This window comes from Hipposideros armiger, unplaced genomic scaffold, assembly GCF_001890085.2.
Source record: "Hipposideros armiger isolate ML-2016 unplaced genomic scaffold, ASM189008v1 scaffold_530, whole genome shotgun sequence".
NCBI lineage: Eukaryota > Metazoa > Chordata > Mammalia > Chiroptera > Hipposideridae > Hipposideros > Hipposideros armiger.
Genome location: NW_017731880.1, coordinates 1,185,656 through 1,202,051, shown reverse-complemented (window position 1 = coordinate 1,202,051; position 16,396 = coordinate 1,185,656). Strand labels below are relative to the sequence as shown.

Genomic DNA, 16,396 nt, shown 5'->3' with positions numbered 1-16,396 from the left:
GGCTGCAGCTGGAGCTGCGGCTGGGGCTGGGGTTGGGGCTGGGCCTGGGGCTGAGGCTGGTGCTGCATCCGACGCTGGGGCCGCAGCTGGGACTGGGGATGGGGCTGCAGCTGAGGCTCCCGCTGTGGCTGGGGTTGGGGCTGAGGCTGCAGCTCCAGGTGGGGCTGAGGCTGGGGCTGTAGCTGTGGCTGTGGCTGCAGCTGGGACTGCAGCTGGAGCTGGGGCTGGGGCTTGGGATGCAGCTAGGGCTGGGGTTGTGGCTGGGGCTGGGGATGCGGCTGGGGATGCAGCTGGGGCTGGGGCTGCAGGGTCCTTAACAGGATCCTGGCCAACTCTGGAGTGCAAAGGAGGGGAGGATCTCGGAAGTGTCGAGGGTGCAGGTAAATGGTCTGGGTGGGGATGTGCGACGGGTGGGGAAGCAGAGGGTAAGAGGGACTTAGGGGTGTGTCGGGGGTGTGTGGCTGAGGGACACTCAGAGGGAGCAAAACTGAGGCTGTCTGGGGCTGGCTTCCCTGTGTCCAGGTGGCCAGACACCTGCCCACTGCTTGGTTCCCCCTGGCCTCGCCGGGACCCTCTCCCTTCTTCGACACTGTTGTCCCTTTGCTTCTCCGTCTCACCTGGCCCTGAGCTGAAGAGAGAGTGGTCTCCAGAGCCATTAGCCCCAGCCTTTTCCACAATGCAGGCTGCTGTGGTCCCCTTCCCTCGGGACAAGAATGGGTGCCCCCACTCCTGCCCCTCTAGCCATGGGCCCTCGGAACCTGGGGCCTTGCTGAAGCTCCTGGTGACAAGGACATCCCTTATCACCCAGGGCCAGCCTTCCTCGGAGGTTGGGGACCCCTGAGACTCCCTGGGGGCCCAGGGCCCAGCCTCCTTGCTCTCACCAGCTTTGGTCCCTGAGTCCAGAGCTAAAACTGGGGCTGGTTGGGGGCCGCTCTTCCTGTGCCCCCTTTCTGAGACATCTGTCAGGGGCCCAGTCTGCACGGTGTCTGATAGGGGCAGCTCCTGGGGATAAGAGGAGCTGCCGGCTGCATCCACAGCGTCCCACACGCTCACCACTGTGCCCAGGCGTAAGGGGTCCAGCTTCGGGGGATGGCAGGTCCTATCTCCTGAGCTGTCATCTACCTGCCACCACCGGCTGCCTGGGCCTCTCCCCAGTGAGCCAGGTGGCCCCACTCCTTGCTGCCAGGAGCTGGTGTCCTGTTCCACTGTGTGGACCCAGGCCTGGTGAGCTGGTGCCTTGGCTCGGATGCCTCCTGCCTCCACCTGTCTGCTCAGACTCCGAGGAGTGAAGTGTATCAGGAAAGGGGCAGGTATCCCCCCAACTTCACTCCTACCCAGGAGGGCAGCGCCTGGCTTCAGATGCTCCCTTCCTTTACCTCGGGGGGCTTCCAGGGTGGCATTACCATGCTGCTGTCCCAAGGTCCCTCCGCTGGCCACCTTGTCGGGTGTCTTAAGTGCAGGTGCGGCTGTGGCAGCCTGATCACGACTTCCCGGGGGCTGCTGGTCCTGGGCGCTTGCTGTAGGCGGACTCCCCTGGCTGTGTCCGGGAGGGTCTGGCTTCTTCTGCCCTGAGCTCTGTCCCTCGATGACGCCACTGACCTTGGACTCTGGGGGCAGGGCTGGATCTGCTCCGCCCGCCTGAGAATCCGGGGCCTGGGGGTCTGTGGATGCTGGCCCTGCTGCCCCCTGGTCCTGCCCAGAGCCAAACCAGTGCAAGGCCAGTGCAGTGGCAGCCACCACAGCCAGTGCCAACAGGGTGAGCACAGCGCCGTCCCAGTCGTCCCCATCCCCGTCCCAGCCCCAGCCCCAGCCGGGGCTCTCAGGCTCTGGGGCCGCCTGGATCATGGTGCTGGGCCGCAGGTGCAGCGTGAGGAGCCAGGGTGGCAGGGTGGGAGCTGTGTGTGCCGCGTGCAAGCCGGTCCTCACTCAGGCCCGGGCTGCCTCTGCGCAGATGGCATCGGCGCGGCGCCCCGCCCAGAGGGCTGCCCAGTTAAGGTGGACCTGTGCTGGGCCACCCTTCTGCCTGGCCTGGGAGGGGTGCATCTCTGTGCCTGCTTCCGGGCTCTCAGTAGGGCCTACTGGAGGTATCAGGGGACAATCAGCCCGGGGGGCCTCTCCAGGCCACCTAGCCATCTCCCACCCAAACGTCCACAGTGGCAAACAACAGTGCACACTCAGCACAGTTCCGGCACCCCAGTCAGCCTGCTTCTGCCCAATGGACCCTCACGACCCCAAGCTCATCCCACATCCCTGACCTCTTCTGAGCCTGGGTCCAGCCTCAGGGACTCTGGCAAGAAAGAGTTACCCACGGAGAGATGTTATCTTTAGCCTTAGCAACATGATGCAGCCCTGATAAAATTACCAGAAACTCGAGAAGACGATTCCACAGTGGGTCATTTTTTTTTTGGGGGGGGGACACACAGCCATGGTGCCAAGCCCACAGGCTGGGCTCAGGCTACAGAGGGAGGCCATGCAGGGCGTGGGCCCTGACGCCAAGCACTGCCCAGCACAGACACGGACTGCCTGAGAGCTGCGACCTCCCACCACGCACTCCACAGGTGAAGTGGGGCTTGCACAGCTCTCTGCTAGGACACACCAGAGTGCTGAGGAGAGACCAAGGCTGATGCACCCTCTCCTCCAGCAGCCTCTGGACTTTCTCTTACCTGAGTTCAGCAGAGATGGGATAGTTTTCAAAGGGAATTTTCTAAGCTGTCAAGAGACCAAAATGAACGAAATAAAGAATACCCAGAAGTTGTACTTCCCTCTTTATTGGCCTGGCTTATTACAACCCATCTGGCCCTTCCGGAGCCTCCTGGGCACCTCCCTGCACCTCTAGGCTATCTTGAGTGTCTAGATGTTGCCGTCACCATGCAGAGCCCTGAGCCCAGCCTGATCCCACTCCCGCCAGCCAGCCCTGGACCTTCAGAAACCCTGATCTGGCCCTGGGTGTCCCATCTCTGTCCTCAGCCTCCCCTCCTCCCCACCTCATCACTCAGCCCCCACCCTCTGCGCTGGGACTCAGGCCACTGCAGGCCACAGCATGCGGGAGCTTCCACTGGGAAGGCAGTTGGCTGCCCCTCTGTGCTTGGCTTCCCAGAGCCCTGTCTCCTCCATCTGCATCTCACTTCAGCTGATCTCAGGAGTCAGTCTTGGGACAGGTGCCAGGTGGGGCTCAGACATGGAAAAGAGCCTGGAGTCCCTGAAACAAAGCAGCCCCCGCATACACACGCACATACAACGCATATTTGTCCTTTCTGTTGGGACACAGGACTTCTCCCTGACTCAGGCAGTGAGGAGATGGCCAAGGAGCGTCCCTGGCACCCAGCCTAGGCTCTGCTGAGCTTCAGGTACCTCACGCATCTGGTGGCCTCCTAGCTCCCCGAGATATCAGATGACAGGAGGAGGGGAGAGGGAGGCCCATGCCTTAAGGTGGACCTTAAGTTGGGGGTGAGCTTTCAGGACGCCACCCTAACTATTCACCCGGGTCCGGTCTCAGGCTCTGCGTCTTGGTTAAGTTAGGGGTCCAAAGACCTTGAGAGAATGAAGATGACATCCCCACACACCCCCCTTACAGGCCATGCAGTGCCACATCAGGTACCTGCATCCACCTTTTGAAGACCCCTGTGGGCTGTCTGAGCCCCTGGCTGCATCAAAGGAGAACTGCACCCCAAGTGACATGCTGTCATGAGGAGGGACCGAACACATCAGCCCTACCACCTTCACAAGGCGCCGAGGGCTGTGATGAGCCCTGGAGACACACAGGTGACCAGGGAAGGATCTGGGCCCATCCCCTGTGGGAAGAAAACACCTCCCTTTGTCAGATCCAGACCAAGGGCAACACTCCCTGCATGGAGGAACTCACCTTCGGGAAGGTGACTGAGGCCACGTCACCTCCCGAAAGTGTGGGAGTCTTGCCTCTTGACTTCCCAGAGAGAGTAAGAATGTGCTGCTGGAAAGGTGACATAAATATCATGAATTATCATCAAGGTAAAACATAAAAATCAAGCAAATGGGTCCCTGGAAGGTCTGACCTTCAGCAGCCTCCTAGGAGCTCCTCTTCTAATTGCCCGCTGAGGCAGTCTACACAAGGAATAAAGAGGGGTTTGTGCCTGAGACTTCTGTTTCCTCAGAGACGAGACAAGCAAAACAGAAATGGAGGCCGTCTCCTGCCTCCCAGCAACCATCACCCACCATGTACTGGGTCCTGGGCTGGGGAAATGCATCCACATATGAGCTGACCCACTGCAGCACCGACCAGAAGAACCCACCTCAGCCTGGTCACCGGGCCCGACAAAGCTAGACAGTGCACTAGCCACCACTGTGCCCTTTCTAAAACATTTAGTGGAGAAAAAGCACAGTGAAATGAAGACATAATTCCAAGCTAAATACAACAAACAGCAAATACACATAAGATGGTGGAGAGTAGCAAACCCCAGCAAATGTAGGATTTCTCTATTACTGGAATTTTTTTAAAGCAAGAAATACTATATAATCAGAAATTATATAAAACAAAGAATATAATATTATGTAATCCTATTTATGTTAAAAGTATATGTGTATTTTTATATATGTATAAATAAATATATATACATATATATATTTAATGTTTAAGGTTTAGAAAATATAAATCCCAGATTTAACAATTACACCCAACAGGGAATTTCTTGTAAAGAATTCATCTCATGTCAGAAAAGTTTTATGCAAAAAAAAAAAAAGTTACTTAAAAAAGAGAAACAATATAATATGATTTATAATGGAAACATTAAAACATGTAAGTATTCAACAATATGGGAATAATGAAGAAAACAGGCACATGACTTTAAAATATGGTATTGAAAAACTCATTTAAATTATGATCGATCATGTGGCTGTGAGGTTTAACACAAATATTAAAGGGGAGTCATCTAATAGAAGAGGCATAAAATAAAAACGTTAACTAATGACAAAGTGTGGAAAAGGAGAGAAAAGAAAGACATAAAGCATAATGGAAGTCATCTCTTATTCCAAGGGGGAGAATATCTAAATTCTGTTTAAACACTAAATCTTGAAATCAGTTGCTATATTCTGATATAATGTAAGTTTAAATTTTTAAAATTCTAAATTGATGTAGACATTTACCACATTCAGGGATTGGAAAACTTAGTCATAAAGATGAAAATTCATGAAAATCAATTCAGAGATTCAAAAGATCCAATACATCTCAAGCAGGAAAAAAAAAAAAAGGAATTAATACCAAGATACATCAGAGTGAAACTGCAGCAAACACAAAAAAGTGGAAAATCTCATGAGCAACCAGAGAAAAGAGACAGATTACCTACAGAGGAATGACCACCTCACAGCCAACTCTTCAATGACAAAAATAAGGGAGGTCAGAAAACAATGCAATTAAATTTCCAATTTGCTGAAAGAAATAACTACTAATATAAAATGATATACTTAAAAGATGTAACTTTCAAGAAAGAAGACAAGATAAAAACATTTTGAGACAAACACAGTCTTCACTAAGGGAAATCCTAAACTATATTTTCTCAGGCATAAAGAAAATCATAGCAGATGAAAGGACTAAGAATGCCAGAAGGAAAGAGGAGCAACGAGTGTGGTAAGCGTATTAACAAATCTAAATGAACATTGACTTTGTAAAACAATAAGGTCTTGTGAGTCTTAATTATGTAGAATTAAAAGAAAAACAATAGAATCAATGAAACCAACAAAATTGGCAAACATTTAACTACCCTGACCAAGAAAAAAAAAGAAAAAGACAACTAAAATCAGAAATGAAAGTGGAGGCTCCAGCCGAGTGGCGCGTTGGTTAGGAGTTGGCTTGGGACGCCAGCTCTGAGCAGCAGGGCCCCGGTTTGGATCCCACCTGAGGGCCAGTGACGCTGCGTCCTCTACAGCTAACATGGTGAACAACAGAATGGGAGAAGTCATACACACCATACGTATTTTTTTGTGAAGAATAACAAAATAAATCGAAGAAAAAACTAAATACCTTCTTTGCCACATTACAAAAAATTTCACCGATGATAAACAAATCTTAATAATAATTAGACAAACTGCCATCAGTGGGAAGGGGAGGAGCCAGTGGTGCAGCGTGTGCAGCGCGCCCTCTGGTGGTGGGTGCTATGTACATCGTCCTCCAAAATAACGCCTCAAGTTTACAGAGGGGGCCCCAGAAACTGTGCAGCTGTACATAATCTGAACCATGTAAAATTTTAAGTAGCTATTTTAAAACTTATATCTGTGAGAAACATATATCCATTAATGGCTCACCGCATGTCTGTAGTTCATTTGTGACACCCCGCTGTGCCTCATTTCACTGGCTGGTATTTCTGTTATAAGCAGTGAAAATGAATTAAAGCTACATCAACAGTGTGGATAATTCTCAGCAGCATAACATTGATTTTAAAAAGCAAGTCACACGGTTCTGAGAATGGAAGATGGTTCAACCACTGTGAAAAGTTTGGCAGTTTCTTTAAAAAACCAAACGTTAACTTACCATCCACCCCTCAGCAGGCTCCTGGGCATTTATCCCAGGAAATGAAAGCCACATCCAGATGAACACCTGCACACACATGCAGCTTTACTTTTAATAGCCAAGCTATTTTTAAATTAATAAGAATGTCGTGTGTCAAAAACTACAGATATGGGGCCGGCCGAGTGGCGCGATGGTTAAGAGCTGGTTTGGGACGCCAGAGGGCCCCGGTTCGGATCCCACATATGAGGGCCAGTGACACTGCCATCCACAGTTAAGATGCTGAACAATAGCTCGACCTGCAGCTGGGCTGCCGTGAGTCGCCGGCGACGGTGTAGGCTGCAGCCCCTGTGGCAGTGGGTTGCCATGGGCTACCGTGTATAGCCAGCAGCCAGCTTGTGTAGCCAGCAGCCAGCGTGAGCGGCTAGCAGCAGCAGTGAGCGGCCGTCCAGAAGCCGCCGACTGATCTGCCTCACTTGGGAAGAGTGCAATGATGGTGCCAACTTGGGCCAGTGAGGCAACGTCCTCCACAACTAGACTGAAGAACAAAAAATGACAGCAACATGTCTGTTCCCCTTCCCCCAATTCCCCAAAAAAAATCTTAAAAAAAAAAAAACTACAGATATAACTAAAACCGTATTTAGGGGAAAATCACGACCATAGCTTTGTTTTCTCCTTTTTTTTTTTTAAGATTTTATTGGGGAATTGGGGGAGGGGAACAGTGTTGGGGAATCAGAGAAGGGGAACAGACAAGTTGCTGTCCTTTTGTTTTTCAGCCTCGTTGTGGAGGATGTGGTTACACTGGCCCATGTTGGTATTATCATTGCCCTCTTCCCGGGTGAGGCAGTCGCTTGTCAGTCATTGGATGGCCGCTCACATCGGCTCATGGCAGCTCATGCCAACTGCCGGCTGCGCACTCTGGCTGCCAGCCACTCACTGTAGCTTACAGCAGCCCACTGCTGTAGGGGCTGCAGCCTATGACGTCGCTGGCGACTCACAGCAGCCTAGCTCCAGGTCGAGCTGTTGGTCACCATCTTAGCTGTGGAGGGCGCAGCATCACTGGCCCTCATGTGGGATCCGAACCGGGGCCCTGCTGCTCAGAGCTGACGTCCCAAGCCAACTCTTAACCAACGCACCACTTGGCCGGCCCCAGGACCACAGCTTTAAGTGTGCTTTCCTTGCTCTTTAATTTAGACACTCGTAACATTACCACTGTTACAAACAAGATGTCTAATATTTTCTCCCAACAAGATACACTCTGCAAGATAAAACCTCTAGAATACTTCCAGTCTGTGTGTGAGAGATTGGTTGAGCGCTCAAAATGTTTCCTCTTTCCCCCATCTTGGGGTCTGGTTTTGGGGCGTTTGCTGTTTGTTTTTTCATCTTTTCTTAGTGTTTTTCTTATATTGGTACCTGCACAGTCTGCTCTGCATCCTTGTACATCCCAGGACCATTCTTTTGCTTGGACATGTGGAGGCCATTTGGACTGGGCAGATGATTTTAAAATATTCAAATTTAGCAAAATATATCACACGTCCAATAAAGTTTACACCAGCCAAACAAAAATATTACACCTTGCAGTTGGCCCTATTTCACTACTACCGATTTTAAACACACAAAAAAAGGCTAGATAGTCATCACAGAATTGAGAGAACTCGAGCCGTTTCTTCCTTGTCACAATCACTGGTATCACTGCTCATCTCAATTTTATTGTTTTAAGGGAAAAATGCGTTATCACAGGGAGAGGGGACTGCCCAGCTTTGCGCTCTGAAAACATCCATGCTGCCCAAGCATGAGGCACTTACCCGCTAAGGACAGCTTGTCATGAGTCTGAACCTGTCAACCATAAAAATAAAGTCCTCCGAATTAACTTCCATGCGGAATACAATGTTTACTAAAAGATAAGTAATAAAAATTGCTAATTTAAAATTGACATATATGTTACTAAAACTCAACAGCAACCACAGTATTGTTTAAAACTTGACCAATGAAAGATTTGGGCAGAGTATTTCACCTCTGACCTTTAGAATTGCTGGGTTCGGGAAGATAATAAAAAGCAGATCAACTTCAGCACACTCTGAGTATCATTTTAAAATCCTCTACAGACGATGCCCCCTTCTGGGCCTCCCCCTTTCAGCCCTGGGAGGCCCCGACCAGTGGCTCCCAGCAATCACCTTGGTTCTCCCTCCAAGGCTGGGGCACTGGGCTCAGAGTTCACTTAGTGAAGGGCAGGAATCCCTAGGAGACCACTGGACAATCCCTCTGGCCCTTTGTCTTCTGGAGCAGGCAGGTGAGTGGCAGAGCTGGGCAGAATGGACCTATTTTAGTTTACTTGACTGTTCTTTTTTTCTAATATTTGTAAGATAAATACTACGTTTATTCATTTAAAATGTTCCTTTATGGGCCGGCAGACTGGCGCGTTGATTAAGAGCTGGCTTGGGACGCCAGCTCTGAGCAGCAGGGCTCCTTTCCGATCCCACAGGAGGACCAGCAACGCTGCGCCCTCTACAGCTAAGACGATGAACAACAGCTCGACCTGGAGCTGGGCTGCTGTGAGTCGCCAGCGACCACGTGGGCTGCAGTAAAGCTACCAAGAGCCATACGCAGCCAGCGTGAGCCGCTGTGAGGGCTGTCCAGTGGCCGGCGACCGATCTGCCTCACCTGGGAAGAGTGCAATGATAATACCAACATGGGCCAGTGAAGCGACGTCCTCCACAACTAGACTGAAGAACAAAAGGACAGCAACTTGTCTGTTCCCCTTCTCCGATTCCCCAATAAAATCTTTAAAAACAAAATAAAACGTTTCTTCATTGATAATGAAGTCATTTAAGGCTGCTTTCCTCTGAGCACAGCGTTAGCTATGTCCTAGAGTGGGGCATGAAGGCATCTACCTTTGCAGTGTTGTATGCATATTTTAAAACCATATTTGAGTTTCTCTTTGATCCAGGAGTTTTTAAGAGAATTTGTTAATTACTAAGTATTTAAGTGTACCATGTTTTTATTTTCTTTTTAAGATTTTATTGGGGAATTGGGGAAGGGTCACAGTGTTGGGGAAAGGGAAACAGCAAAGTTGTTGTCCTTCAATCTTAGTTGTGGAGGGTGCAGCTGGCTCAGTTCCAAGTCCAGTCACCATCTGGCTGCCCATTGGGCAGCAGGTGGCCACTCAGTTCAAGGTGCCCGTGTTCAATCTTAGTTGAGGGTGGGCATAGCCCACCATCCCATGCAGGAGTTGAACCAGTAACCTTGTTGTTAGGAGCAGGTGCTCTCACCAGCTGAGCCATCCTGCCACCTGTTGGCAGCTCAGCTTGGGAGCAGCTCACTGACCCATGTAGGAATCCAACTGATGACCCTGTTGCTCAGAGCTCATGCTCTTAGCCAACTGAGCCACTTGGCAGACACAGTGTTTAATTTCCTAAATATTTTAGTTTACTTAGAATTGTTTTGGGTTATAATTAAATCATGTGTCCTATTACAGCTCTATTCAACTTGTGTGGTATATGTTTATTTTATGCAAATACTCCGTCAGCTTAAATAGATGCAAAGTTCTCTCTCTACACATAACAATGAAATTGAGATCGCTGTTTGTATTATTCCTTTATTCCCACACTTGTTTTTTGTCTACAGATCTGTCCATTTCCGGAATGGGTGTACTGAAGCCTGGGGAAGGGTGAGGTCCGTGGCCAAGTCTGCAAGACGCCTGCCAAGGCCGGACTCCGAGGAGGAGAGGACAGGTGAGCGTTATGCTAGGGGGTGGGGGGCGGAGCCAGGGGGGTGGCCAGTGCGGTTGCCAGGAGGCGGGACCGGGACACAATGGGGTCTGGGAGTTGGGCCGGGTGGGAGCGGGAATTCAGGCACCCCGCGTTACCTTCCCAGCAGGGAGCCACTGCATCAGGTTAGTGCATCAACTTCGGGCCTCCCTCGGGGCACCGGGCCCCCCATGCCGCTCCCTCGCCGCGAATCTTCACTTGATGCTCTTAAAAGATCCCGGCCCCCCAGAACCCGGGGAAATTCTCTTCCCGTAGTGTTGAGTCCAAACTAGGTCGCGCGCGCACCCTTACTGAACTCATTTTGGAGGTAGGGGGACGGGAGAGAGCTTCCAAGCTCCATCCCGGCACCACGGCCCCCCGCCCCCGCCCCCAGAGCCCGGAAAGCTGCCGTTTGTTTTCCTGGCTCCTGGGATACAGGTTGGGCTCCGCCCCCGGAGTCCGGGGTGGAGGGGCCCGGGCCGCCACCTTCTGTCCACAGGTGCTGCCAGCCGTAAGCGCACCCGCGGTACCATGGGCTCGGACGTCTGGGTCGGCCCTTGGCGGCCGCACCGGCCCCGCGGCCCCATCGCAGCGCTCTACGGAGGCCCTGGGCCCAAATACAAGTTGCCCACAAACACTGGTACTGGCGACACGCGCAGGATTGTCCGGGATGGGCGGTGGGCAGGAAGAAGCTGGTGCGGTCTCTGAGGGGACTGGGGTGCTGAACCCAGGGCTGGAGGGGGGAGATCTGTTTGGGGGGTGTGGGGGGCTGTGCCCCGGGAGAAAGCGGCCGGGCCCCGAGGTGATGCTGGGCCGCCCCGCAGGCTACTTCCTACACGACCCGTCGAGGCCCCGCGCCCCCGCCTTCACCTTTGGCGTGCGTCTTCCCACACCTCAGACTTCGTGCGGCCCCGGGCCCAGCCACCTGGTGCCGGCTCGCATGACCGTGCGCGGCCCCGACGGCACCCCCGCCTACTCCATCTCCGGCCGCCCGCGCCACGCAGCGCCCTGCCTCACTCCCGGACCGGGTTAGGACCCCTGGGACCCCGGCCTCCCCAACGCCGAGCCGCCTCCAGGCAGGCCCACCAGAAACCCTACCCTGAGTCCCTAGCCCCCTTCGGGTACTCGAACACTCCAAATTCTGTACCCTCTTATCCGGATGTCCAAAGAACTCCAAGCCCCACCTGGCTTGAACAAATCGTGGCTCGCTGTTCCCCTAGTCTCAAAAGCCCGGCTTCCTCCCCACCGGGCCCCCATCCCGATTCCTGCCAACACCTCTGGTCCGCCCGCCCGCCCGCCCCACAGGCAGGTACTTCCCAGAGCGAGCAGAAAACGCGACGTACCCCAGTGCGCCCCGGCATACCATCGCCTCCCGAAACTGGGGCACCCACGCGGAGCATCAGACCCCAGGTGACCAGAAAGGCCCGTTCCAACTCCCAGGCCTTTGCCACCCCGCACCTGGAGCGGCTCTCCGGGCGCTGGGACTACCCAGCCCTCGCGGAGGCTGGGCGGCTCCGCAAAGACCCAGCCCCAGATCCCACCCCTTGATGGCTCCTTCTCAGGCCCCGGGACCTACACTGTGCCCTCGCTCCTGGGCCCGCGCGTCATCGGCAAAGTCTCCGCCCCAACTTACTCCATCGGCGGCCGCAGCACGGTGGGCAGTTTCTTCGAGGACCTGAGCAAGGTGGGTGTGTGTGTGTGGGGGGGGCTGCCGGGCACAGCGTAGCGAGGGGTCAACCGGACGGACCGCAGAGGGTCAGGAAGCAAGGGGTGGGGGTCAGTGAACAGCACGGAATGGAGGCTGATCTCAGCGCCCCTTCCGCCCTCCCAGACCCCGGGTCCTAGCGCCTACCACGTGGTGAACCCTGCGATCTACAAGTCTCGGGCTCCCCAATTCACCATGCTGGCGCGCACTTCGCTCCCCCAAGACAACACCCTTAATCCCGGGCCAGCAGCCTACAGCGTGGACCAGGTGATCTGGAGTCCAGGGTCAAGGGTTCGGGTAAAGGATCGAAGGTCTGAGATCTGGGACCAAGGTCCCGGGGTCCTGACCCTGTTCGCAGGGCCGCACAGCCGGCTCCGCGAAGTCAACGATGTCTCTTGGGTCCGCAGCACCGACAGCCTCGGGGCTGGAGCTTCGGTACCCGGCACTCGGACTACCTGGCCCGGATCGTGACCGACGTCGATGACTAAGCCGCGGGCTAGCGGGCGGGCGCGCCCTTGAAAATGTTTTCTTAAAGTTTCCGGAGCCAACCGTGTTTCCACATGTTTGTGCGCGCAGCTGGCAGAGGGACTAGGGTGGGTCTCGCGGTTCGGGCGCTCCCGTCAAGTCTGGGAAGTCACGCTCCGCTAAATCTGGGAAGTCACGCGTCCCCGCGGGCCTACATGATTGGCGGGAGAAAAAGCAAGCTGGAGCGGGCCCACCTTCCCGAGGCAGTGATTGGCCCAGATTTCCGCCTGTCTGACGCCCTGCCCACCAGCTGTCATTGACCTTTGACCATTGCGAAACTACCGTTTCTTGTTTGCGTTGTCCCCACCCTGGTTTCCAGCACTGCGGGGCAGAAGCGGGCTGGAATCCTCAACAGGACGGGCGAGAATCGCGGTGCGGGACAGGTATGGGTCAGGGTCAAATTATGAGGCCGAGAGCCAGACACGGAGATGAGCACACGGTCTACACAGACACGGGACAGGCGGCAGACACAAGAAACGGGAACAGGATAGGGGCGAGTCCCCAGGTGGACGCCTGGTGGCGGCCCGTCCCAGATGTGTCTCACCCTGCAGGCCCAGAACGATGGCGGCTCCAGTGACCCCAGGACCCCTGACACCCGTCCCAGTAGCTCCTGGTGACCTCTCTGGGAGAGGGCCCCAAGGCCCTCGTGACACCCCGTCAGAGCCCAAGCAGCTCCCTGAGCTGATCCGCCTGAAGCGAGACGGAGGCCGCCTGAGCGAGGGGGACATTAAGGGCTTCGTGCGCGCTGTGGTAGACGGGAACGCGCAGGGTGTGCAGATAGGTACGTAAAAACAGATGGCGCGCCCAACCCTGATCCAGGCATTGCCTGTCCCGAGAACACCTAGCACTCCGCCACCGCCAGTGACCTCAGGGTAAGCCATCGCTGTGGGAACGCCCTCTTTATGCTGCCTGCACCCCTGTACCCCTTCCTTAGGGGCCATGCTCATGGCAATCCGACTGCGAGGCATGGACCTGGAGGAGACTGTGGCGCTGACTCAGGCCATGGCTAAGTCTGGGGAAGAGCTGGAGTGGCCAGAGGCCTGGAACCAGCAACTCGTGGACAAACATTCCACAGGGGGCGTGGGTGACAAAGTCAGCCTGGTCCTGGCACCTGCCCTGGCAGCCTGTGGCTGCAAGGTCAGAAGACGCCTCCTCCCAAGACCAGACCAGAACTCTGACCTCAGAGGCCAGCAGTTCACAAGCGCTACCGTGACCCAGACAGAGCTCCAAACGCAGAATTCAGGATTCTTGCCCCCAGGACAGGACTTGGGTCCCCTTCCCATCAGCTCACCATAACAGGACCAAGTTATCTAGTGCCCACACCCCATTTGGTATTGCAGAAAGGACTCCCTTTAGAGGCGGGTGCTCCTGTCCCTGGGTCCCCCAGACTTGTGCTCCCCCATCCCAAACCAGGACAGTTTCTTTTCCATTCCCTCTCCACCAGTTGGACCCACTACAAGGCCTTAGAAAATACTTAACTCCAGCTAAAGAAGTCCTAATCAGGAAAGGTGAGGGCAGATGTGCAAGTATACTCAGTATACCTGTCTCCCAGGTACCAATGATCAGTGGACGTGGCCTGGGGCACACAGGGGGCACCTTGGATAAACTAGAATCTATTCCTGGATTCACCGTCATCCAGAGCCCAGAACAGGTACAGGTGGGCTGCTGGTCAGTCATCGATCTGGGTTATTGATGGGACATTAACCAGAATCTCTGAAGGATCAGGGTCACTAATGAGGATACTGATCAAAGTTATTCATGGATCACTGACTGGTCACTGGACTTTGGTCAAGGTCATCAATGAACTTGGACTGGAGTCATTAACAGGGACTGAGTCAGGATCACTGATGGGCCTCTGATCAATAGGACATTGGTCAATATCCCTGATTAGTCCAGCCAGTCATTAACAAGGACTTATCAGAATTGTTCATAAGTCACTGGTCATGGTTTGGGACATTTGTCATGTCTGTTAGTCCCTGATAAGGGTTAGTGATGGGGTCATTGATCAGAGGTGGCTGAGTGTCTGTCATTGGGAGTGCTGACACTGGGATTTGGCCAGATGCAAGGTCTGCTGGAGCGAGTGGGTTGCTGTATTGTGGGTCAGAGCAAGAAACTGGTTCCTGCTGATGGAGTCCTGTATGAAGCCAGAGATGTGACAGCCACCGTTGACAGCCTGCCACTCATCACAGGTGACCTGACCCCACTCTCCAGGGTCCACCTTTGGCGTGTTCGAGACCTCCCATCACAGTCAGTGTCCTCTCATCATGGGACTGTGGGACCTCCCCCAATCCCAGGGGTGGCGGCCCCTCATCACAGGATTCCTGACCACCGATTCGAGCGACCTGGCTGATGCACCATGCGCCAGGCCTTGTCACCCCATCATAGGGGACTTGACCCTCAGTCCCCCACACCTCCCAGGGAGCTCTGGGCTGTCCTTTATCACCCGCCCCTCTGCCTGCCCCACAGCTTCCATCCTCAGTAAGAAGGTGGTGGAGAGCCTGTCTGCCCTGGTGGTGGACGTCAAGTTCGGCGCAGCTGCAGTCTTCACCAGCCAAGCCGAGGCCAGGGAGCTGGCAGGAGTGCTGGTGAGCAGCGGTGCCGGGTGTAGCCTGTGAGGCCTCCCTGTTAGGGTCTCCCTAGGCCAGTCACAAGGTCTTCTGATCCCCACTGCTGAGATCAGGCACATTGCCTGCTTCAGTCACCCCCACCCAAACACTTCTGTGACCCTCCACACACACACACACACACACACACACTCATCTCACTCGGGCAACCAAGGGTGCAGCACCAGCTGGAGTTTGGTGACACGCAGGCTACAAGAAGCCCTGCAGGGCACAAACCACACTGTGTCCCGCAGGTTGGTGTAGGGGCGGGCCTGGGTCTTCGGGTAGCAGCCGCTCTTACTGCTATGGACCACCCCCTGGGCCGCAGCGTGGGCAACTCCCTGGAGGTGGAGGAGGCGCTGCTTTGCATGGACGGCGCGGGGCCACCGGACCTGCGGGATCTGGTCACCAGGCTCGGTGAGTGGACGGTTACAAGATGTGTGGGGGCCGGGACTACAGAGCCGCCCCCGCTGCACCTAAGCCCCGCTCCACACCGGTAGGGGGCGTCTTGCTCTGGCTCAGCGGACAGGCAGAAGACCAAGACCAGGGCGTCACTCGGGTGGCCGCGACGCTGGACGACGGCTCGGCCCGGGACCGCTTCGAGCGAATGCTAGCGATGCAAGGCGTGGACCCGTGCCTGGCCCAAGCCCTATGCTCCGGGACCCCCGCGCAGCGCCGGCAGCTGCTGCCCCGCGCCCGAGAGCAAGAGGAGCTGCTCGCGCCCGCGGACGGTGAGCGCCCGCAGACGCGCGTCCCTGCCCCAGCCCCGTTCCCCCGCCCAGGTCCCGCTCCGTTCTGAGCCCCGGGCCCTGTCCCAAGCTCCGTCCCTCCCGCCCAGCTCACTTTTCCCGCAGGCACCGTGGAACTCGTCCGGGCGCTGCCGCTGGCGCGCGTGCTGCACGAGCTCGGGGCCGGACGCAGCCGCGCAGGGGAGCCGCTCCGGCTGGGGGTGGGCGCGGAGCTGCTGGTCAGCGTGGGCCAGAGGCTGCAACGCGGTGAGCAACGCGGGTGAGGGATCCCCGCCCCTCCTCGACCCCGCTGGCCGCCCCGCCCGCTGACGGCCTGTCCCACCGCCCGCAGGGACGCCGTGGCTCCGCGTGCACCTGGACGCGCCCGCACTCAGCGGCCCGCAGCGCCGCGCCCTGCAGGGGGCGCTCGTACTCTCGGACCGCGCTCCTTTCGCCGTCCCCTCGCCCTTCGCTGAGCTCATCTTGCCGCCGACCGACGCACAGCAATAAAGGCCGAGAGTCGCAAAGCCGTGTCTGCTCCTGGCGCGCCGGGGGTCGGGGGCGGGAAGGCGGGAGGGGGAGGCAAGTGTGCAGCGCTCCGAGTGACGCGTGGC

At 55.3% G+C, this 16,396-nt stretch overlaps 2 protein-coding genes across 10 annotated transcripts; both read left to right on the top strand.

Moving 5' to 3' along the window:
* The first annotated feature begins 9,923 nt into the window (after window positions 1-9,923).
* CIMAP1B (ciliary microtubule associated protein 1B) lies at window positions 9,924-12,438 on the top strand. Of its 8 annotated transcripts, XM_019668582.1 has the most exons (7): window positions 9,933-10,367; window positions 10,721-10,861; window positions 11,046-11,249; window positions 11,527-11,631; window positions 11,784-11,905; window positions 12,053-12,193; window positions 12,334-12,438. In XM_019668582.1, exons 1-7 carry the CDS (start codon window positions 10,286-10,288, stop codon window positions 12,412-12,414), a joined length of 876 nt encoding a protein of 291 aa, XP_019524127.1. In that variant the 5' UTR covers window positions 9,933-10,285; the 3' UTR covers window positions 12,415-12,438. The 8 variants fall into 8 exon arrangements, with proteins under 8 accessions (XP_019524122.1, XP_019524123.1, XP_019524126.1 ...); XM_019668579.1 differs by having other exon boundaries at window positions 9,926-10,367; window positions 10,660-11,249; XM_019668580.1 differs by having other exon boundaries at window positions 9,929-10,367; window positions 12,053-12,417.
* Window positions 12,427-16,309, top strand: TYMP (thymidine phosphorylase). Of its 2 annotated transcripts, XM_019668574.1 has the most exons (11): window positions 12,427-12,519; window positions 12,771-12,834; window positions 13,003-13,232; window positions 13,386-13,588; window positions 14,004-14,102; window positions 14,511-14,640; window positions 14,918-15,036; window positions 15,309-15,471; window positions 15,555-15,785; window positions 15,909-16,049; window positions 16,135-16,309. In XM_019668574.1, exons 3-11 carry the CDS (start codon window positions 13,013-13,015, stop codon window positions 16,290-16,292), a joined length of 1,464 nt encoding a protein of 487 aa, XP_019524119.1. In that variant the 5' UTR covers window positions 12,427-12,519; window positions 12,771-12,834; window positions 13,003-13,012; the 3' UTR covers window positions 16,293-16,309. The 2 variants fall into 2 exon arrangements, with proteins under 2 accessions (XP_019524119.1, XP_019524120.1); XM_019668575.1 differs by lacking the exon at window positions 14,004-14,102 and having other exon boundaries at window positions 12,476-12,834.
* The last annotated feature ends 87 nt before the right edge of the window (window positions 16,310-16,396 follow it).